The sequence below is a fragment of the Magnolia sinica genome, chromosome 1 (genome assembly GCF_029962835.1).
Source record: "Magnolia sinica isolate HGM2019 chromosome 1, MsV1, whole genome shotgun sequence".
NCBI lineage: Eukaryota > Viridiplantae > Streptophyta > Magnoliopsida > Magnoliales > Magnoliaceae > Magnolia > Magnolia sinica.
The window spans coordinates 82,500,351-82,519,286 of record NC_080573.1 but is presented as its reverse complement, the minus strand read 5'-3'; the positions used below and the strand labels follow the sequence as shown (position 1 = coordinate 82,519,286).

Below are 18,936 nucleotides of genomic sequence, written 5' to 3'. Positions count from 1 at the left end.
GCATATCGATCGGCTTGAAGACTCCCTTCAGGCGAACCCCAACACTAGAGAAGATGTCCAATCACAAGCTGGGGATCAAATTCAAGGAGTTGAGACTGTGCCACTTGCAATTATTAGCCGCGCCTAAAGCCAAATTGTATAAAGTGATGATTGGAGCAAGAATTCAATTTTTCACACTTATGCCAAGTGTGGTGGCAAAAACTACAAGGTGATCATTGATAGTGCCAATTGCATCAATGTGGTCTCTGCTCGCACCGTGGATCGCTTAGGTATACTAGTCGTTCCTCACCCTCAGCCCTATCAGTCTCATAGGTTGATGCATCTTCGATTCCAGTTTCTCAGCATTGTCCCATTCCCATCCAGTTTGGTTCCTATACAGACACGTTGTGCCGTGATGTTTTGCCTATGGATATAGGCCACATCATTTTGGGCAGGCCTTAGTTGTATGAAATAGACGAAAAATTGTTCGCTCACTCAAATACGTGTTTGTTTCTATATGGAAGCAAAAAGATTGTCTTAAAGCCTCACCCGCCCAAAAGCACCTCGAAAAAGGAGGACGTCAAGAAACGTGGTCCTGAAGGTGTGACAAAACTCCAGCTTAAGTCTCTTCCTATAGTTAATGTCAAAGAGTCTGAAAGAAAGACTAAAACTGATTTGACGTTGAATGCCCACGTGGCAAGTAAGGTCACACCTACGGTTAGTATGAAGATGCCACATGAGGTTACACCTGAAGTAGTGTAGAGTTACCATCTGAGGTGAGTCCGGTATTGGAGGAGTCCAGTGTTGTTATTCTAAAGGGCATACCGGATGAGCTTACACCCGTGCGAGACATTCACGCATTGACTCTACCAAACATTCATCATGATCAAATGAGTACTGGGGAGGAAGTGGATTTGGAAAGACAAGTAGATGACCCTAGGATCCCTATAGGTTGCATAACCATGTCTGTATTCCATAGGCCTTCAGAGTCTGCACATACATCTACACAACATATGCATGACTTACATGTGGAGATTAGAAAAGGAATCAATACAAGTAATGAAACATACAAAATGATTGCTGACTCACACCATAGGTTTAAAGAGTTTGTTATGGGTGATGAAGTCATGATTAAAATACGTCCAAAAGGGTTTCCATAGATAACCATAAAAAATAATAATAATAAAATTTTTTAAAAAATAAAATAAAATAAAATTACAAGCCCGTAACACTGGACCATATAAAATCTTGAAAAGACTGGGTTCGAATGCTTACTTGATAGATCTTCCACCTAACATGGGTACCAGTTCCACATTTAATGTGGAAGATCTTGTACCGTTTCATGGACATTCCCCAAACCCTCACATGAACTTTGATGATGATGCCCCTGACCTGTCCCATAACCCATGGCCATTACCTGACCCCTCTTCTCAACCTTTACCATCCGTGCCATCCATACCTACGAGAAGAGAGGAGATAGGATATCTTAGATGAAGAAGCAATTTCCACACGACATGATAGTTATCAGGAGTACCTTGTCAAGTGGAAGGGCAGACCAAAATCAGATAGTGCGTGGATCACAAAGGCAGAGCTTCAACGACGAGACCCGGATCTCCTTGAGCATCACTGCAACTTTATTTAACCAGAGGCGAAATTTTCTCAGCCGAGGGGAATTGACGGAGACATCAGAGGACCTACTAAGGTGTACCAGAGACGAAAACGACCACCCACATTAGCGCAGTTTTCATTGTAGATGGGAGACGAGTTCCAAATCGGGTCTGTCGGGCTATTTTGAAGACCCCACATGCATTAGACATGCATCAGGAAGACCCCACCTTGGGATGATGCATGTGAGCTGTTTAGGAGATCATTTTTCTCATATGATTTCTATTTCGTGACGATCAGACCGTTGGATCTTGTCAATCAAGTCATCGGGCTACCAAATCTTTTATATCTGGGCCCCTTGGACTCTGATCTTGCTTTCTTTATGTCTTTTGTTATTTTTCGGATTTATTTGATGGTTGAGATTTATAATAAATGCTCTACTTTCTTATTTTGGACGATGGGTCACTTCGCTTAAGTGAGTGATATAGTTGTAATTATGCTGAGTTTTTAATTCCGAACTTCTAATAATAAAAGCAAACGGGGACGGAGATTCAACCCTATTGGATTTTGTGATTAAATTAGAAAAAAGAGAGAGAGAGAGAGAGAGAGAGAGAGAGACGCTCTTGCTTTCTTCATCTTCATGCGATTTGAAGATACTTCCATACGATTTGGAAAGAAGATTAGCACAAGGCTAATCTTCATCAACGGATGTGCGAGGTCTCCATCTATCCCCACATCTTCTCTTCTCCCACATCCAGGTATTTTCTTCAGGTACTTCATCCTCACATCCCAGATTTTCGTCTACTCTCAAACCCAACTTTCCCATACTCATCCAGAATCCAAACCCTAACCGACCTAAACCCATCCACCTCACGCACGTGCGAATCCCACCTAGCCCCTTTTGGCTTTCATCGTCCTTATATCAAAACTCTTTTCTTACATTCCCAAAACTAACTTTCCTATATTTTCCCTAATTTCTTCTTAAAAAAAACCTAATTCCAAAATTCTCAATTCCCATGAACCCTAATTCTTCAAATTTTAGATTTTCCACTTCCTAACCCTAATCATAAAACCTACAAATCTATCCCTTGAGTGTGGAACTAGCCTATGCTAAATTGGAAGTTCTATCCTTCCATTGAGCTTAGTTTTAATTAATTTATGTAATTTCTTAGCATGCGGGCATGTGATTTAGGCTAAATCAGATTTTTATTTCCTATTGTTCACTCTTAATTACTTGGTGGATTAGCATCTTTTGTTAATTGAATTACTTTACGGACTCTTTCATAATCTCCATGTTGCATGCTAGCATTAAATCATGTGTCCTGCATCACCAAGCCATATTAAACATACATTTTTTTAAAGCATGTTTTATTTATTTATTTATTTTTTAAATTGAGGGTTATTCAAATATATAGACGACTTATTGCCTTAGATTAAAAAAAAAAAAAAACGAGTAAAAAGTGGAAACTTTTGATGGAAAAGCATTAATTTATATACGCATCGTATGAAGAAAGACGGATTTGATAAGTCTTCAGGGTAATTAAAACATATGTATTGGTCATTGCCAGCCTTAAATTAAGTAAAAAAGTGGAAATTTTTTATGGAAAGCCATCAATTTATATATGGATTACTTGAAAAAAGAAGGAATTGATAAAGTCAAAGAAAAATATTAACCTGCTATTTAACACCGGCGTACATTATTATTAGTCATGCAAATAGATATCGCAACACACACATATACATATAGCCAGTGTTCGAAATATCGATATCGCGCTATGTATCGCACCCTTGGGATACAGATATGTATCGGTTATCGCACAGGATATATCGTTTGTATAGCATAATTTATCACACTTTTTGGGAAACATGGGGAAACATTGGGGAAATGGTTGAATTTTTTAATGAAACTTCAGGGATTGTTAAAAAAGACCTTAATACACACTTTTAAATCATAAAATCTTTAGAAAAAAGGTGCATTATGTTTAAGGCCCGAAACTCTTCCATGCATCATAAGCCCCACTGATCTTAACCATTTTCTGAAAGCCATTGTGTACCTTTTTGAGTCCCAAACTATCTGTAGAATTGCAAAAGCATCATAACTGAAAATATCGCCTCTGAACTGTCTTTGAAGTTGAACGGTCTACTATTGTTTAGAGAGAGGAATATACACATGTATTAACCCCTGCTGGGGTGTCATCATACCCTTGCAACATAAGAGTGTTCATTAGATAAGCCACCTAGATCAGATCATTTGACGTACCACTAGATAATCCGATCATTGACCATGTACACACTACCACCTCCACATAAGATACACTTTTGACCAGATCATTCAACATACCACTAGATAATCCTGGCCAAGCTACCATATCCTTCGCTATCGCAAGAATATAGCGATCGAAGAGCTCTCGCTCAGCTGCTTCACGTATTACAAAAGCCGTATTGCCCAAAGGGCAGCGGCAGCAGTGTGGTTCCAAGTGCCGTCGCTAGATTGAGATCTGCAGGGTGGCGGGGACTTCGACTGTACTGTAGGGGTGGTAGGCTTAGTAGGGCTTGAACCTACAATATCACCATTATGAGCAATTCGTTTCAACCAATTAAACTGTAAGCCCCTACATATCTCTATCTCTACATGCAATTCGCTCACTTTGGGAAGAGCAAACGGAAAGAGGAGGCCTTTGCTCTATCTGCTTCTTCCTCTTCCCAGGAATTAACAATTGGATAAAAAATCAAATGAAAGAATTTTCCTTATATAATCATTTCATCGAAAAGAAAGATGAGTATGCAAACGGCCCTTTCGCGACTCAAACTGACGGTACACTACAACTTCCACATAAGATACACTTTTGTTATCCCTTTAATCAAGGTTTATCTCCAACATAAGTATTTAGTAAGTTGGCCAGGAATATAATGTCCCCCAAACATTAATAGAATCCCCTTCAAAGTGGAAAATTTGTCAAACCAGTGAGTTATTTACTTCTATTGCTGAGTGTTATAATATGTAGAGTAAAAAACACAAAAAATTTGGTTACTGCTGTGTACCAATAGAAATTCAAATCATAACATTACCTGCAACCCATGGTGAGTGTACATCATTGAAGTTACACCATCAAATCTGAACCCATCAAACTTATATTCATCCAGCCACCATCTTGCATTTGAAAGAAGAAATCTCAGGACCTAGCACAAAGTAAGGGCAGATTTAAGCGATAAACACCATAGATCCCCCCAAAAAGTCCAGAATAAACTTTCTCAAGATACAACAAAATTACAAAAGAATATCAGAAATCCATTAGATATTCATACTTCCCAACTTCCATAGTTGAAAAGGCGAGAATCCCACAGCCAATGATGGCCTCGTGATCCAGAATGGAAGTAGTGACCATCTGTTCCATCAAACATATTCAACCCATCCAACACATTGTTTGATGCATGGCTGTACACAACAAATGCTTCCAATTAGAACTCTGAAGAACTTAAACATTTTAACAAAGCAATGCACTAGGGAAAAATAAGCGATATATGCTAGGAAGTATAAACAGGTCAAGAAGAGAAATGGCATGGATTTATAGATTAGATTCTTATTTAAAAGATATATTGATTCTTTAAGAAACTGACATCTTTTCTTTTTTTTCGTCGCAGATTATTAATTTAGAACACATCTTCAATGATACACAACAAGCTACCCATGTCGAGCTGCAGGCTAAACAATAGAGACTGGAGTATTCGATCAACAAGTGCCGAAGGAGAGAGATCCAAATAATTTTAGTTTGCTTCAAGCAAATGTATCATGTTACTACTAGGGCATTACATCGAACAACCAATAAATCTCAAGGACTTTGAGAACCTTCCATCAAGAAAACACATCCATTTATAAAGATATTTGCATGAAATCCATTTCACACATCGACAATATTCTTCACAGGCATTTGCATGCATGCTATATTTGTTTTTCATAAGATAAGAAAAAGTTAAAAGCTAAGATTGGTGGGTCCGAGTAGGAATGACCTTATAAATGGTTTGGATGGCATATAAACATCAAGGTAGATCCCATGAAGGTTTCAACGATAGGAAACTCTTTCCCCAGTTTTTCCTCTCGTTCGGCCCTCTTGAGTTTTGGATCCACCTCACTTTTGGTCGCATGCCCTAAAATGAGCTTACAAAATGGATGAACGGTGTGGGTTTCTCATAAACATCACGGCAGGCCCCACCTAGCATCCCAGTGCAGGAACTTCCTGCGAATCTGCGTCCACCAGGACGAGCGCAACTTGGGTAAGACCCCGGAACCAACGATGTGGGTAAGGCCATGACCATAGGGCCCACCTCAATATGTGTAGTATACATCCACCCTATCCATCTGCTTTTCCATTATTTTAGTATATGATCCCAAAAATGAAGACAATACAAGTTTCAAGGAGACTACACCACTGGAAAAGGTGATCATTGAACTTCAACCATTAAAAGCTTCCTAGCATCCACAGTAATGTTTATTGAACATCCAACCTATTGATAAGGTCATGCAGATCTTGATGAAAAGAAAAAGCAATATCAGATTGATCTAAAACTTTTGTGTCCCATAAAAGGTTTTCAACGGTCATTAACCATTTTTTCATGTGGCGTGGTCCACCATTAAAAACTCCCTAAGGCCCACTGTTTCATGTGGTGTGGTCCACCTGAGAAATGGATTTGAGATATTTTTCTGTGAATTAAATCTTCTTCTAATCATCAACCAACCACTTCATCTGCTCCTGCTAATGGTCCAGGTATAAGATCTCGCTCTCGACCTCATGACAATCTTCCCATTGCTTTATGTAAAACTTCCCGCTCATTTACAAAGCATCTCATTAGTAACTTTGTTTCCTACCACCATTTTTCTCCTTCCAGTCTTTTCAGCTTCCATATCCTCATCTACTATCCCGCAAAGTCTAAGGAAGCCATGCATAGCCCTGACTAGACTAAGGCCATGATGGAAGAAACGCAGGCACTAGAGAATAACAATACCTGAGAGCTAGTTCCCTTACCTGAGGGCAAAAGAACTGTTGGATGCCAATGGGTTTACACCATCAAGTATCACCCAAAGGGTTTTACTCAAACATATGGTGTGGACTACTTTGAGCATTCTCTGATGGCCAAACTCAACTTCGTTCGTGTGCTTATTTCTATGGCAGTGAATTTTTCATGGCGCTTGTTTCAACTAGATGTGAAAAATGCCTTCTTACACGGTGATCTTGTTGAGGTCTATATGGACCAACCCCCAAGGTTCTCCATGCCTCAAGGTTCTCAAGATCCACCTCTTGTGTGTCGCCTACACGAATAAATTTATGGTCTCAAACAATCTCCTCATGCATGGTTTGATAAGTTCAGTCGTGCTCTTCTAGACTTTGGATTTATACGCGGCCAAGATGATCACCCCTAATTATTTGTCGTCGACCCACAAGAGTGATAGTTCTAATTGTCTACGTGGATGATATTGTACTGTCTGGGGATGATAATGAGGGAATGGTGGCTATTAAATCTTTACTCAAAACTCGATTTGAGATCAAGGACCTAGGGACTCTTTAGTATTTCTTGGGGATTGATGTTGCTCGATCGAAGTTAGGGGTGGTGCTCTCTCAGAGAAAATATGCACTTGATTTGCTCTCAGAGACCTAGATGCTGGGTTGCAATCCTACCGCAACACCTATGGATACTACTATAAAACTCATGCCTGATAATGGTGCTCTCCTCTCTGATCCCAGGATGTATTGTCGGTTGGTCGATCGACTCATTTATCTCATTATTACCCAATTGGATCTATCTTTTGGTGTGGGTGTTGTTAGTCAATTTATGCATACCCCTCGTACATCCCATCTAACGGTCATGTATCTTATCCGTCGGTATCTCAAGTCCACACCGAGTAAAGGTTTGCTTTTTTAGTAGCATGGTCATCTTCACCTTGTGGGCTGCTCCGATGCTGATTGTGCTGGAAGTCTACATGATCGACAGTCCACTTCTAAATATTGTACATTTGTAGGTGACAATCTTTTCACCTGGAAGAATTAGAAACAGTCTATTGCGGCACGGTCTTCTGCCAAAGCTGAGTATAGTGCGATGGCTCATGCAACATGTGAACTTGTTTCACTTCGAACTCTTTTGCAGGAACTTGGCTATAGTCCCTCTAGCCCCATTCCTTTTCACTGCGATGATTAGGCCGCCATTCACATTGCTAGCAATTCGGTGTTTCATGAGCGCACGAAGCACATTGAAATTGATTGTCACTTCATTCGGGAGAAGGTGGCTAACAAGGAGATTGCAACTCCCTTCGTTCGCTCTAGGGAACAACTGGTTGATGTCCTCACCAAGTCACTTAGTTGAAATGTTCTACTACGTCTTACTGGCAAGTTGAGCATGATTAAAATCTATGCTCCAACTTGAGGGGGAGTATAGGAAAGACGATGTAATGCAATGTAGGTATATAATGTTTGTGTGTGGGTGTGTTATGTACATAGTATTTTTGTGCTCCTCATGAGTATGTAACTATAATCTTTAGTAATATAACAAAAGGTGTGCTAGGGTTTTGGGTTCCCTAACACACAAGTGACTCTTTCCAAACTATCCTCTCTCCTTCTTCCTTCACTTTCTCCTCATTTCTTCTTCCTTCTTCCCAAACCTCCCAAACCAACTGCTTTTATCGCCAATGCATCAGTCATATTTTCGATAATATCACCAATGTATTGACATCGCCAAAAATCTGCTTGTGAAAAAAAAAAAATCCATTTCAAATTCCTTTTATGGGTGCAAATTTTTGTGATGAAATGGGTATGTGTATATATGTTTGCACGCAGGCATGGATGGATAGATGTATGCATGGGTGGTTGGTTGGTTGGATGGATGTGTGTGTCTATGCATGCATGCATATGTGTATGTGTTTGCACGCATGCATGGATGGTTGGTTGGTAGGATGGATGTGTGTGTGTCTATGCGTGCATGCATGGATGGATGGATCATGCATGCGTGTTTGTATGTGTGTATGTGAATGCACGGATGGATGGATGAATCCACCATTTTCTCCATGTTTCCCCAATGTTTCCCCGAGTCAACGATACATGCTTTTAGGCCCCATTAAAGCGAAACTCATTATTTGATTCCTAAATATGCAAATATGTATCTTTTCGCTATTATTTTATTCTTAAATATGCAAATATGCATATTTTAGCATCTCATTTTCCTCGTGTTTCCCTAATGTTTCCCTGAATCATTAAAGAGAAACGTATTATGTATGTGTCATTTTTGCAATTATTTGATTCCTAAATATGCAAATATGAGTCTTTTAGCATCTCCTAAAGCTTCGTTGAGAAATTCCACCATTTCCTTGGGTTTCCCCAATGTTACCCTTCATCGGCGATACATTTCCGAGTATCAGAGATAATTTTCGCGTACTGGAGAAAATATTGGTGATATCAATGCATGTTTCTATATCCCCAGCCAGCAATACATGTAATGATTCCAATACTACGAACACTACTTTTATGGCACCAACAAAAGCTCAAATTCTTTCAGGAAGCCCAATGTGATGACCTTGTCACATGATTTGAAGAAAGAAATCAGGAAGAAAATACTCAGGAAGAAAATAAAACCAAGTTGTTGAAATTTGGGGAAAGAATAGCTCAAGCTTTAATCTCAAAGAGAGAGAGAGAGAGAGAGAGAGAGAGAGAGAGAGAAGTTGTTGAAAGTGGGCATAAAAGCCTTTACACATTATTAGGTGGCAAAATAAGATTTGCATAACAGCACGCACCTCACACAAATAGCCATAGGTGCTTCAGGTGTACCCAGGCACTAGGCGCACGTCTCTCCCAAGGTTTAGGCAAGGCACAACAAACCCAAAAGGTCTAAGCACATACCTGGAACACCTTTGATTACGTTGACCGTACTTATCATATTTGATAGTCCTAGGGTACTTATATTGATTTGTAATAAGTGCTTATATTTGATAGTTGATTTGTAATCTTCTCTCTCTCTGTAATCTTCTCTCTCTCTCTCTCTCTCTCTCTCTCTCTCTCTCTCTCTCTCTCTCTGATTAAAACTGTAGATTTAACCAGTTTCAATTCTTATAATTCTTTGCATGCTTCCAAATTTTCTGAAGTTCTATAGAAAAATCACAAATTCTTACAATCTTATGATCTACAATTTGCACCCCTTATGATTTGATAATTGGATTCGATTTTCACTACATCAGATACATGTCCTAATACTATATTGATATTCTTAATCTGCATAAATTACACATGCATACAAATTGCTACTGCATTACAGTTTCACACAGCTTGGAAAACACCGTGGGCTTGCATGGGGTCCACCATAACTTGACTCAACACTTATGACTCTACCAATTTAAAAATATTGAGGCATTTAATTTATCATCAAAATTATAAAGGAAACTAAAACAGATGCATAAATGGCAATGCAAGATAGGACAGGTGCAAGAAAGGGGGGAAATCCTAGTAAATTTAGACAATCCAACAAAGAACATCAAAATGGAGGTTTCTTTTTGCACCTCTTGGACCTCACCCATTGGCCACAAAAATGAAAAACCTATCCCCTCTCTAATGTAAAGTGCCACAGCCACCAAGTGGTAGAAGGAAAACAGTCATAATCCAAAGCTATCACTTAGCAAAGGAAATCAAATTTCTTACCAGCTCAACCATGAAATTTTATCTGCCAACAAATAAGTTCAAGAACTGACTAGCAACCAGGGAAAACTTAAAAGGATTAGTTATCATATATTGCCAATTAATAATAACATAAAATAAAATAAATCTAAAAGCCAAGAAAGGATAATCTAGTTTTACAACTCGAAAACTGATTAGAGCGTGACAAAGGAATGTAATAGAGTTTCATATGTTATTATTTAACCATAGGGTGAAATTTGCACCAAAGAATCCAAATGTCACCTGTGCACTATATCCATGAGAACAAGAATTCCAAGTTCATGCGCTTTGTCAATCAATGACTTGAGTTCATCCGGAGTTCCAAAACGGCTACTAGATGCAAAAAAATTGGTAACATGGTACCTACATCACATTAACACAAAATAAATAAATAAATAAAACTCATTATCCTAAGACTGTTAACCTTTATTCTAGAGATTTTGACATGTCACTACGTATTCTAAAGAGACAATACCCAAAGCTTCCATAATATGAATGCTCCTGAATGGCCATAATCTGGACAGCATTGTATCCAAGCTTTTTAATACGAGGAAGTACATCATCTCTAAATGCAACGTATGTGTTGATCTTTGGCTCCTGCAATCAAAGTTGGCACTTTAATGATAAAATAAAGTTAATTGGAACAAAAAATAAATAAAAAATAGAGGGCAAAAGAAAGACACTCCAGGTCAAGGCATCAGTTCATACAGGTGAATTTGTTACATTGTCTAGAAGGAAATATTACTGACCCTAAACATTCATTTATAAGAATAATTTCATTATTCAGATTGCTTTCTTCTCTACTAGGATACATTCACATCTCCCAAAATGGAGGAATCCAAAGTTAGAAACTAGCATATAAAGTATCCCCTTTCTTTAGACTCTTAAAATCTTCGGGGGAATAATGCTGCAGCCCCATTAATTACTAAGAATTTATAGTTAATCACACTGACTGAGGTAGGGAGACAAATTGTCAAATTTTAAGGTGAATACTTGGCACAATTATACTTAGGAGTTGTATTGTAACCAATCCTTACTTCACATGTATCCTGAAAATTAGGATTTAAAGGATCCACCATACCTAATCCTTACTACACTTGATACCCAGTCTGATTGGGTGACAAAGAGGGACTAAATCTAAACGCAGATGCAAGCTTGTGCACCAATCCGGGAAAGTTACGTGACAGCTGAAAAGTCCTAAAACAGGGCCCAAGGGATGGCCTAAGGGTTGAGGTGGTAGTGACCAGATCGTTCCATCAAAAGACTGTTCAAGAGTATCTGAAAACATCGTTCACCCACTTGAATACCAAGAAAGGGGGGAATTCTGGGTCTTCCAAGATGTGAAACTTGGTGTCACTTTCTCTAAGATACCCATAATGTTGTCAATAACCACTGTGGCCCATCCGTGTCTTTCTACCCAGGACCAGTGATTACAGTGTCGATAGTATCGGCAATATATCAGACGATACTATCGGTATCGCATAGTGCCGATACGAAACAGGGCTGTAATTGGAAAACTTCCCAGTATCGGTTGACATATTGCAAGTATCACAATGTATTGACGATATATCAATACATTGCACTTATCTAAAAATATCACTATTGTAACTTTGTAGTTTCCCGATATCGTCGATACCTGTCACACGTATCGATACGTACCAATAATATCACACTTGCGTCGGTCCCCTTCTGAAAAAATTAGAAAATTTGCCAAATTTCTACAAAAACCTAGTTTTCTCCTAAATATTTTGCCGTGATTATGTTGCTAAGGAAATTTTGACCAATCATTTTCATTTGTTTAGAAATAAGGAGATTTGAGGGCAGAAATCAAGACTAAAGAGTGTGTAGTTCCAAAAACTCAATCAGTGAGTTTTTGCTAATTTAAATTATTTTTTCTTATTTAAATTGCGTACAATCTATGAAATGAAGTTAGTAGTCCATGACTTTTGCATGTTTTGTATGCTCAATCAAAGATTTTGACCTCTGATTTTCAAATTTAGGGAATTTAGGGAATTTTGGAGAAAATCCAAATTTTCACCTATTTAACTTGTACTTAAAGAGTGCAGAAAAATCATGTGAAAGTGCTTGAAGGCTGAACTATTGATTGATGGAACTTTTTGGAATTTGAAAAGAAAATTTATTAAAAATATCAATAAATAAATAAATAATATTTTCTGAAAAAATTACATTGACCGCACCTCATGTTATTTACACCTTATATTTATGTATTTATGAGCGTATATTGATCTTAACATTAGCCACACTCATTTATTTATTTTCAAAAAAAACAAAAAAAAAAACTAACTTTAAAAAAAAAAAAATTTGAAAATAATTTAGAAATATTATTTGTTAGATAAATGCACTGATCGTTGGACAGATTTGGCTTTTGTATGTATTGCTTATGTTTTCATACATGTCTTCTATGATTTAAATTATATGAACTGATTTTGAATATAGTTGCATCACTTCCGTCACACAATGCATAGTTTAAGATCATATATAAAGGAAACTTATCATGTGTACTTCTTTCCTGTGATCTTTTGAGTTCTAAGTGTGCATTAATATCTTTTTTAACATCCTGAAGTTTCATTAAAAATTAAAAAAAAATTAAAAAAAAATTTAAAAGTCAAACCAATTTCCCATTGTTTTCCAAAAACGGTGAACATTACACAATACGTGTAATATTTCCCATGCAATACCTGATATGTTTCCGTATCCAGAAGTGCGATGCATGCATCAATACCGATACTGAAAACATTGCCCAGGACCTCATCTTCCCTGTTGTTGGATCTAAAGGAATCTACTCTCTTTCTTGGCTCCATCATATGGAAGGCGACTAAGGTAATGCAATTCAGAGCCCACCCACTAGAATGGAGAACATCCATGATCCCATAAAGGAAAAAAAAAAAAAACCAACAACAAAATATGTTCCTACCATCTATTCTGCTGGTGGTGGTTGTCCCGGCACATTACTTACAATAATGCTTATGCTTACCAAATAGCAGCATGAAAGGATTGATTCAACAAGTTGGAGACCAAAAACAGAGGTTGATAGCCAGGATGGCAACTGCATTCCCCTATTTAAGAGAGATTCTTTGTGGCAGATATGTGGACCTGTACATAGCTTTTTGTCAAATAAATAAGCATCAAAGTCACACATGGTCTTTAGGGCAGCTGTTAGTGGATTTGAGTTTTTAAGTAGGTTTATAACTTTATTTAGGAATCATTTAAGAGATTTAACTGGAAGTGATTAAATGTAATTTGTGGCACAGACTTAGGAGAACCTTAGGGTAAAGGCTATTTACAACTATAGGGGGTGGTGGCTGTTTACTTTATTTTAAAATTTTGACATGAGTCTTTTGTTTTTTCCGTTTTTTCTTTTTCTTTTTCTTTTTCCCCCCTTTTTGGGAGTGATTAAAAAACCTAAACTTGGTGTTTCTCCTTTGATGTTGTGTACAAGCAAACCTAGCTTGGTTTCAATGTATGTTTATCTTTGAGAAATTAATTTATAGTTGCTGATGTTCGTTTACCCTGAGTCTTTTGTTTTTTCCATTTTTTCTTTTTCTTTTTCTTTTTCCCCCCTTTTTGGGAGTGATTAAAAAACCTAAACTTGGTGTTTCTCCTTTGATGTTGTGTACAAGCAAACCTAGCTTGGTTTCAATGTATGTTTATCTTTGAGAAATTAATTTATAGTTGCTGATGTTCATTTACCCTGCAGTAACTTTCATGTTCGTAGCAAGGTTCTGAATAACGTATTGGTGAGCACATCGGCCGAGCCCAAAAAGGACAAGATACAAGTTCGTATAAAAATTCTAACATAATCTCAATCACTCGATTTTCGTTGGATGAGTACTCTCATTTCCATCGAACAAATTCTTAAGTAGCACAGTTGCCTGCTAAGAATTCAAGAAAAGTTGAGAACAATTTCCAAAAATTATGGATGCAAAAGAAAGCTGCAGAGTGTTCTACCAATAAAAGTAACATTTTCATCTGCAACCATAGAGGCCAAGAGGAATATATGAACTATCACTTTTGGGAGCATTTAATGGAAGAAAACAAATTTAAGGCATCATCCAACAAAAAGCGAGATTTGCCACAAGGCTTACTGATGCTAGCCAAAAGTGGGCCCCATGATCTGGGTGGTTAACAGTGTCTTAATAGTTCTTTTATTTTTATTGAACCATTAGGGTCTGGTGGGCCCATAATCCATATAGACCAAACAAGTGGAATAGGACAGTTATCGGGAAGTTAAATTAAAGTTTGGAAGGCATCGAACTCATTGCTTCATGTGTGGAACCCACTTGCTTCTATTTGCTGTATACACGTGAAGGGTCTTTTCTATAAAGGTATCAAGCCCTTGCACCAGCGGGTGGTAATTGGTTGGGTTCAGGTCAGGTCAGCTCAAGCTCAACCCTTCTACTAAAGGGGCCAAGAATTCGGGCCTGAGCCCAACTCATAAGCAGATTTTTTAGCCAAGCCCAGCCCTACCCAACGGTCCCAACCCACCTGTCATAAATATAATTATGGAAAAGGCTCACACCCAAGACCTGCATATATCCTCACATCTCTACCATAGTAGCAAGCACACACTTGCTATACTATGTAAAAATAAAATACAGGTACAGATGGGGTCTGACCATGGTCCCAAGCCTGACTGATTCACATGAACCTCATTTAGGACCTGACCCACCAAGAACCTGATAAACAGCCTAAGCACAGCCTTTTAGCAGGTCAAGTTGGTTGGTTGATACAATCAAATCAAAAAAAGAGAATCTCTAGTCGGATACGGACATTTTTCTTGAAGAGTCTTCTTCCCTCAGATGAACACAGCTTTGCAAACCACATAAAATGCTCCCTGCTTTATGTTGGAAAAGTTTGATTCTTCAACCCGCCTTACACAGTTAAATTTCTTTTCACTACACAAGTGTTTCTAAAAAAGGAAAAAGTAAAGGAAAAGCCAACAAGACCAAAAACACCAGGGGTACTCAAAATGCTCGCCAAGAGTGATAGCATTAACTGAACTAATCGAATTGTTCCTATTTTATCAAACTTTTAGATGCATGCCCAGGTTAGAAGATAGAATTTAGTGAACCTAGCTTACAGAGCATTGAATATGATACATGACTAAGAAGGAAGGCACGCATACCGGACTACTCATTCCAACATGTGACTCGTAAATCCGCAGTGATTTGGGTCGTTTTGGTTGAGGATGTTCGAATACATACTTTTCCTGGAAAAACACAGAGCCCCCACTAGTGAAACGTGAGCATCAGTCAAAAGAGAAATCCAGTATCTATCAACTCACCAAGAGCTCAAAATACACAACATAGTTACAAAACCATTTTTCTTACAAGATTTGCAGAAATATACCTCTTCTGGAGGATCATAATATATGCCATTGTATGGAATTTCACCAGGAGCCTGTACAGAAAACTTGATCCAAGCAGGGATAGAATCTTTGAAACCAGATGGAGTATCCATGTGAATCTATTTATTCAACGAAGACATTGTTAAAATAACTGCATAGTGTATCCTGAACATGCCTCAGGCCAAAGAAAATTCTGATTACAGTTGGAAAGCTTAATACAAAAAAGAAACTAGGGAATATGAGAAATCTAAGGTGGAAATATAAAATTAACTTGCTGACAATTCTAGTTATATAAATGCATACTTAACTGGGGAAAATAAGAAATCTAAGCCAGAAAAATATAAAATTAACATGCTGACAATTCTAGCTTATAAATGCATACTTCGTTCAACCACAAAACCAACAATTGTAAGAAGAAGGATGAAACTAAAATGATGTGGAAATTCTGTATGCTAATGGTATTTGTTTGTTGTTGACATGTTTGAACTGATCCAGTCATTTGGAAGTTTTAGAACAAGCACTAGGCAAGTTGCACTTGCACTATAGCTGAACCATGAGCTGAAGTGGGAACAAATTCAGGTGCAATGGTGGAGAAGCATATATACTGAAAGGTTTTAAAGTACAAACAGGTACTAAAAGGGAGTGGGAGCGCAATTTGAAGCAGAAGCAGCACATAGTTAGGACTTGGCATGATCATGCAGCTAAGCTTTTGCCTAACCATTATAAACAGCATAAGTAAATATTTGTGTGCTACTGGATAATGAAAAGAAATTAACGGTGTTTTAAATAGTGTAAGTGCCCTAGTTTGTCAATTAGAGTGAAGTAAGAGTCTTAGAGTCAAGTGAGACCCAAGAACAAAGATTGAAAACTCGAAGGTTTGAAGACAACTGATTCAAGTCAAGGTAAAAAGACCTCATAAAACCTTATACCAAAACCCTGTAAACAGCCCTATACCTAGCCAAAACCATCTAGGAAAACCTATCTTTAAAAGTGCTAAAAAGTTCTAAGGGTTGATGTTCGTGTATTATATGAACTATCATTAAAAACCAAACATTGTTGATGGATCGATGGGATCAAGCTTGGAGGTCCAATTGTCCAGCAAGAAATCAAGTATTTTCTAGATTTTTACGATGGCATCAAAGCCAGTTCGATGGCATCAAAACTTAAACTTCAATGACATCGAACTCTTCTTCGATGGCATCGAAGAAGTGCTCAAATTATCCAGCAAGAAATCACAAAAAATCTAGATTTTTGCGATGGCATCGAACCAGCCTTCGATGACATTGAAGCTCAGTTCGATGGCATCGAAATTGGAACTCAAATTGTCCAGCAACCTCACTATCAAAATTCAAATTTTTACAATGGCATCGAAGGTCCTCTTCGATGACATCGAAGGATACTCGATGGCATCGTCCAAAGTTCAGAAAACAATCCAGCAACCAAAATGAATATATTGCTGATTTGTACGATGACATTGCATCGAAGACCCTTCAATGACATCGAACCTGACAGTTTTCTACCCTCCTTTTTTTCACCGTTGAAAATATGTTCTATATAATTATGTGAGGTGTTTCTTGGCAATTTGGTCAGTTATTAAGAGAGCTTTGTGAGAGTTAATACCAAATTTTTACAATGGCATCGAAGGTCCTCTTCAATGACATCGAAGGATACTCGATGGCATCGTCCGAAGTTCAGAAAACAATCCAGCAACCAAAATGAATATATTGTTGATTTGTACGATGACATTGCATCGAAGACCCTTCAATGACATCGAACCTGACAGTTTTCTGCCCTCTTTTTTTTTACCGTTGAAAATATGTTCTATATAATTATGTGAGGTGTTTCTTGGCAATTTGGTGAGTTATTAAGAGAGCTTTGTAAGAGTTAATACCAATCTTCTCAAGCTCTCTTTCCTCATGGAATTCATTATTCAACCATTGTCTTAAAGGCAATCATTGGAATATTCAAAGTTTGGATTGAACAATGAACCCCAACATTCATTGATGCTTTAGCAACCTTGTTAATTGGAAAATCTGTAAGCTAGCACGCATTGAATGCTTAGCCATGGGGATCCTTACTAGTTCTTAAAGACTCATAAATACCTACTTAGGATTCACCAAACCCTTGACCCATCAACCTCGACATCTATAACAAAGCATCATCTTACGGTTGCGATACAAGGGAATTGAAGATCCTTCATCATCTAAGAAGATCTTCATCAAGTGCTTAATAGGGCTCACTCACTTTTAGGTAAGTACCAAGAGTCCATTTGTTTCTGTAAACCATTCCTTGTGTAGTATTGGGTTTCAGAGTTTAAACTTCCAAACTCGACGAGTCCTTGTATATGCCTCCGACGGGAGAGTGCGTTTTGTTGTCCTTGTATAGGACTTCTCAAGTTCTTGTGTATGACTTGTTAAGACCTTGTGTAGGCTATTGACAAATGGAAAACATTAACCTTGTGTAAGTTGTGAAGGTTTATGGTGAACCTCATTTAAAACCATCTGAATAGTGAAATCTGGCACACTCTAGGAAAGAGTGGGTCAGTCGAGAGTGGGATAGGCACATAGCCGAACCACTATACATCGTGTGCATTGTAGTGAATGTTTTAATTCATAATTTGTTATGTTTGGCTGAACACTACACTCTATTTAATTTCTGCAGCAAACATGTTTGTAACATAAATTATGTTGGTAGTTTTTATTTTTTAATTAAAAAATACGGGAAATACAATAAATAGTAAGAATGATTTTTTTAAAAACAAAAAATGCCTAAAAATGCTTCATTATTTCAAGTAAAAGCATGTTCAAAACAAGTTATTAATTATAATTTAGAAAAAGAGGAAATATGATAAATAGTAAGAAAAGTTTTTTTTTTTTAAAGCAAAAAATGCCTTAAAATGCTTCATTATTTCAAGTAAAAGCATGTTCAAAACAAGTTATTAATTATAATTTAGAAAAAAGGGGAAATATGATAAATAGTAAGAATTTTTTTTAAAGCAAAAAATGCCTTAAAATGCTTCATTATTTCAAGTAAAAGCATGTTCAAAACAAGTTATTAATTATAATTTAGAAAAAAGGGGAAATATGATAAATAGTAAGAATTTTTTTAAAGCAAAAAATGCAGTCTACTGTAAGGATTATTATTATTATTATATATATGTATATTATTATTCTCCGTCCATGACAAGTCCCATCATTTAAATCAACGAGTCTTTAACTTACAAATGTATGTTCATGGGAAGCGCTAAGACCATGCATTATTCTATACAATGCAAACCACTTGATGATTAGATCCAGC

The 18,936-nt window shown here is 37.4% G+C and overlaps 1 protein-coding gene across 5 annotated transcripts in view; it reads right to left on the bottom strand.

The window, feature by feature from the left end:
• The window catches only part of LOC131251290 (1,4-alpha-glucan-branching enzyme 1, chloroplastic/amyloplastic), a 142,997-nt gene that overhangs the window by 44,942 nt on the left and 79,119 nt on the right, over nt 1-18,936 (bottom strand). For all 5 annotated transcript variants that reach the window (XM_058251943.1, XM_058251934.1, XM_058251926.1 and 2 more), the window contains exons 8-13: nt 15,642-15,758; nt 15,418-15,501; nt 10,747-10,868; nt 10,515-10,634; nt 4,891-5,020; nt 4,654-4,764 (exon numbers count right to left, since the gene is read on the bottom strand). In XM_058251943.1, the coding sequence (XP_058107926.1) occupies nt 4,654-4,764; nt 4,891-5,020; nt 10,515-10,634; nt 10,747-10,868; nt 15,418-15,501; nt 15,642-15,758 (684 nt within the window). The remainder of the gene's footprint in view (nt 1-4,653; nt 4,765-4,890; nt 5,021-10,514; nt 10,635-10,746; nt 10,869-15,417; nt 15,502-15,641; nt 15,759-18,936) is intronic.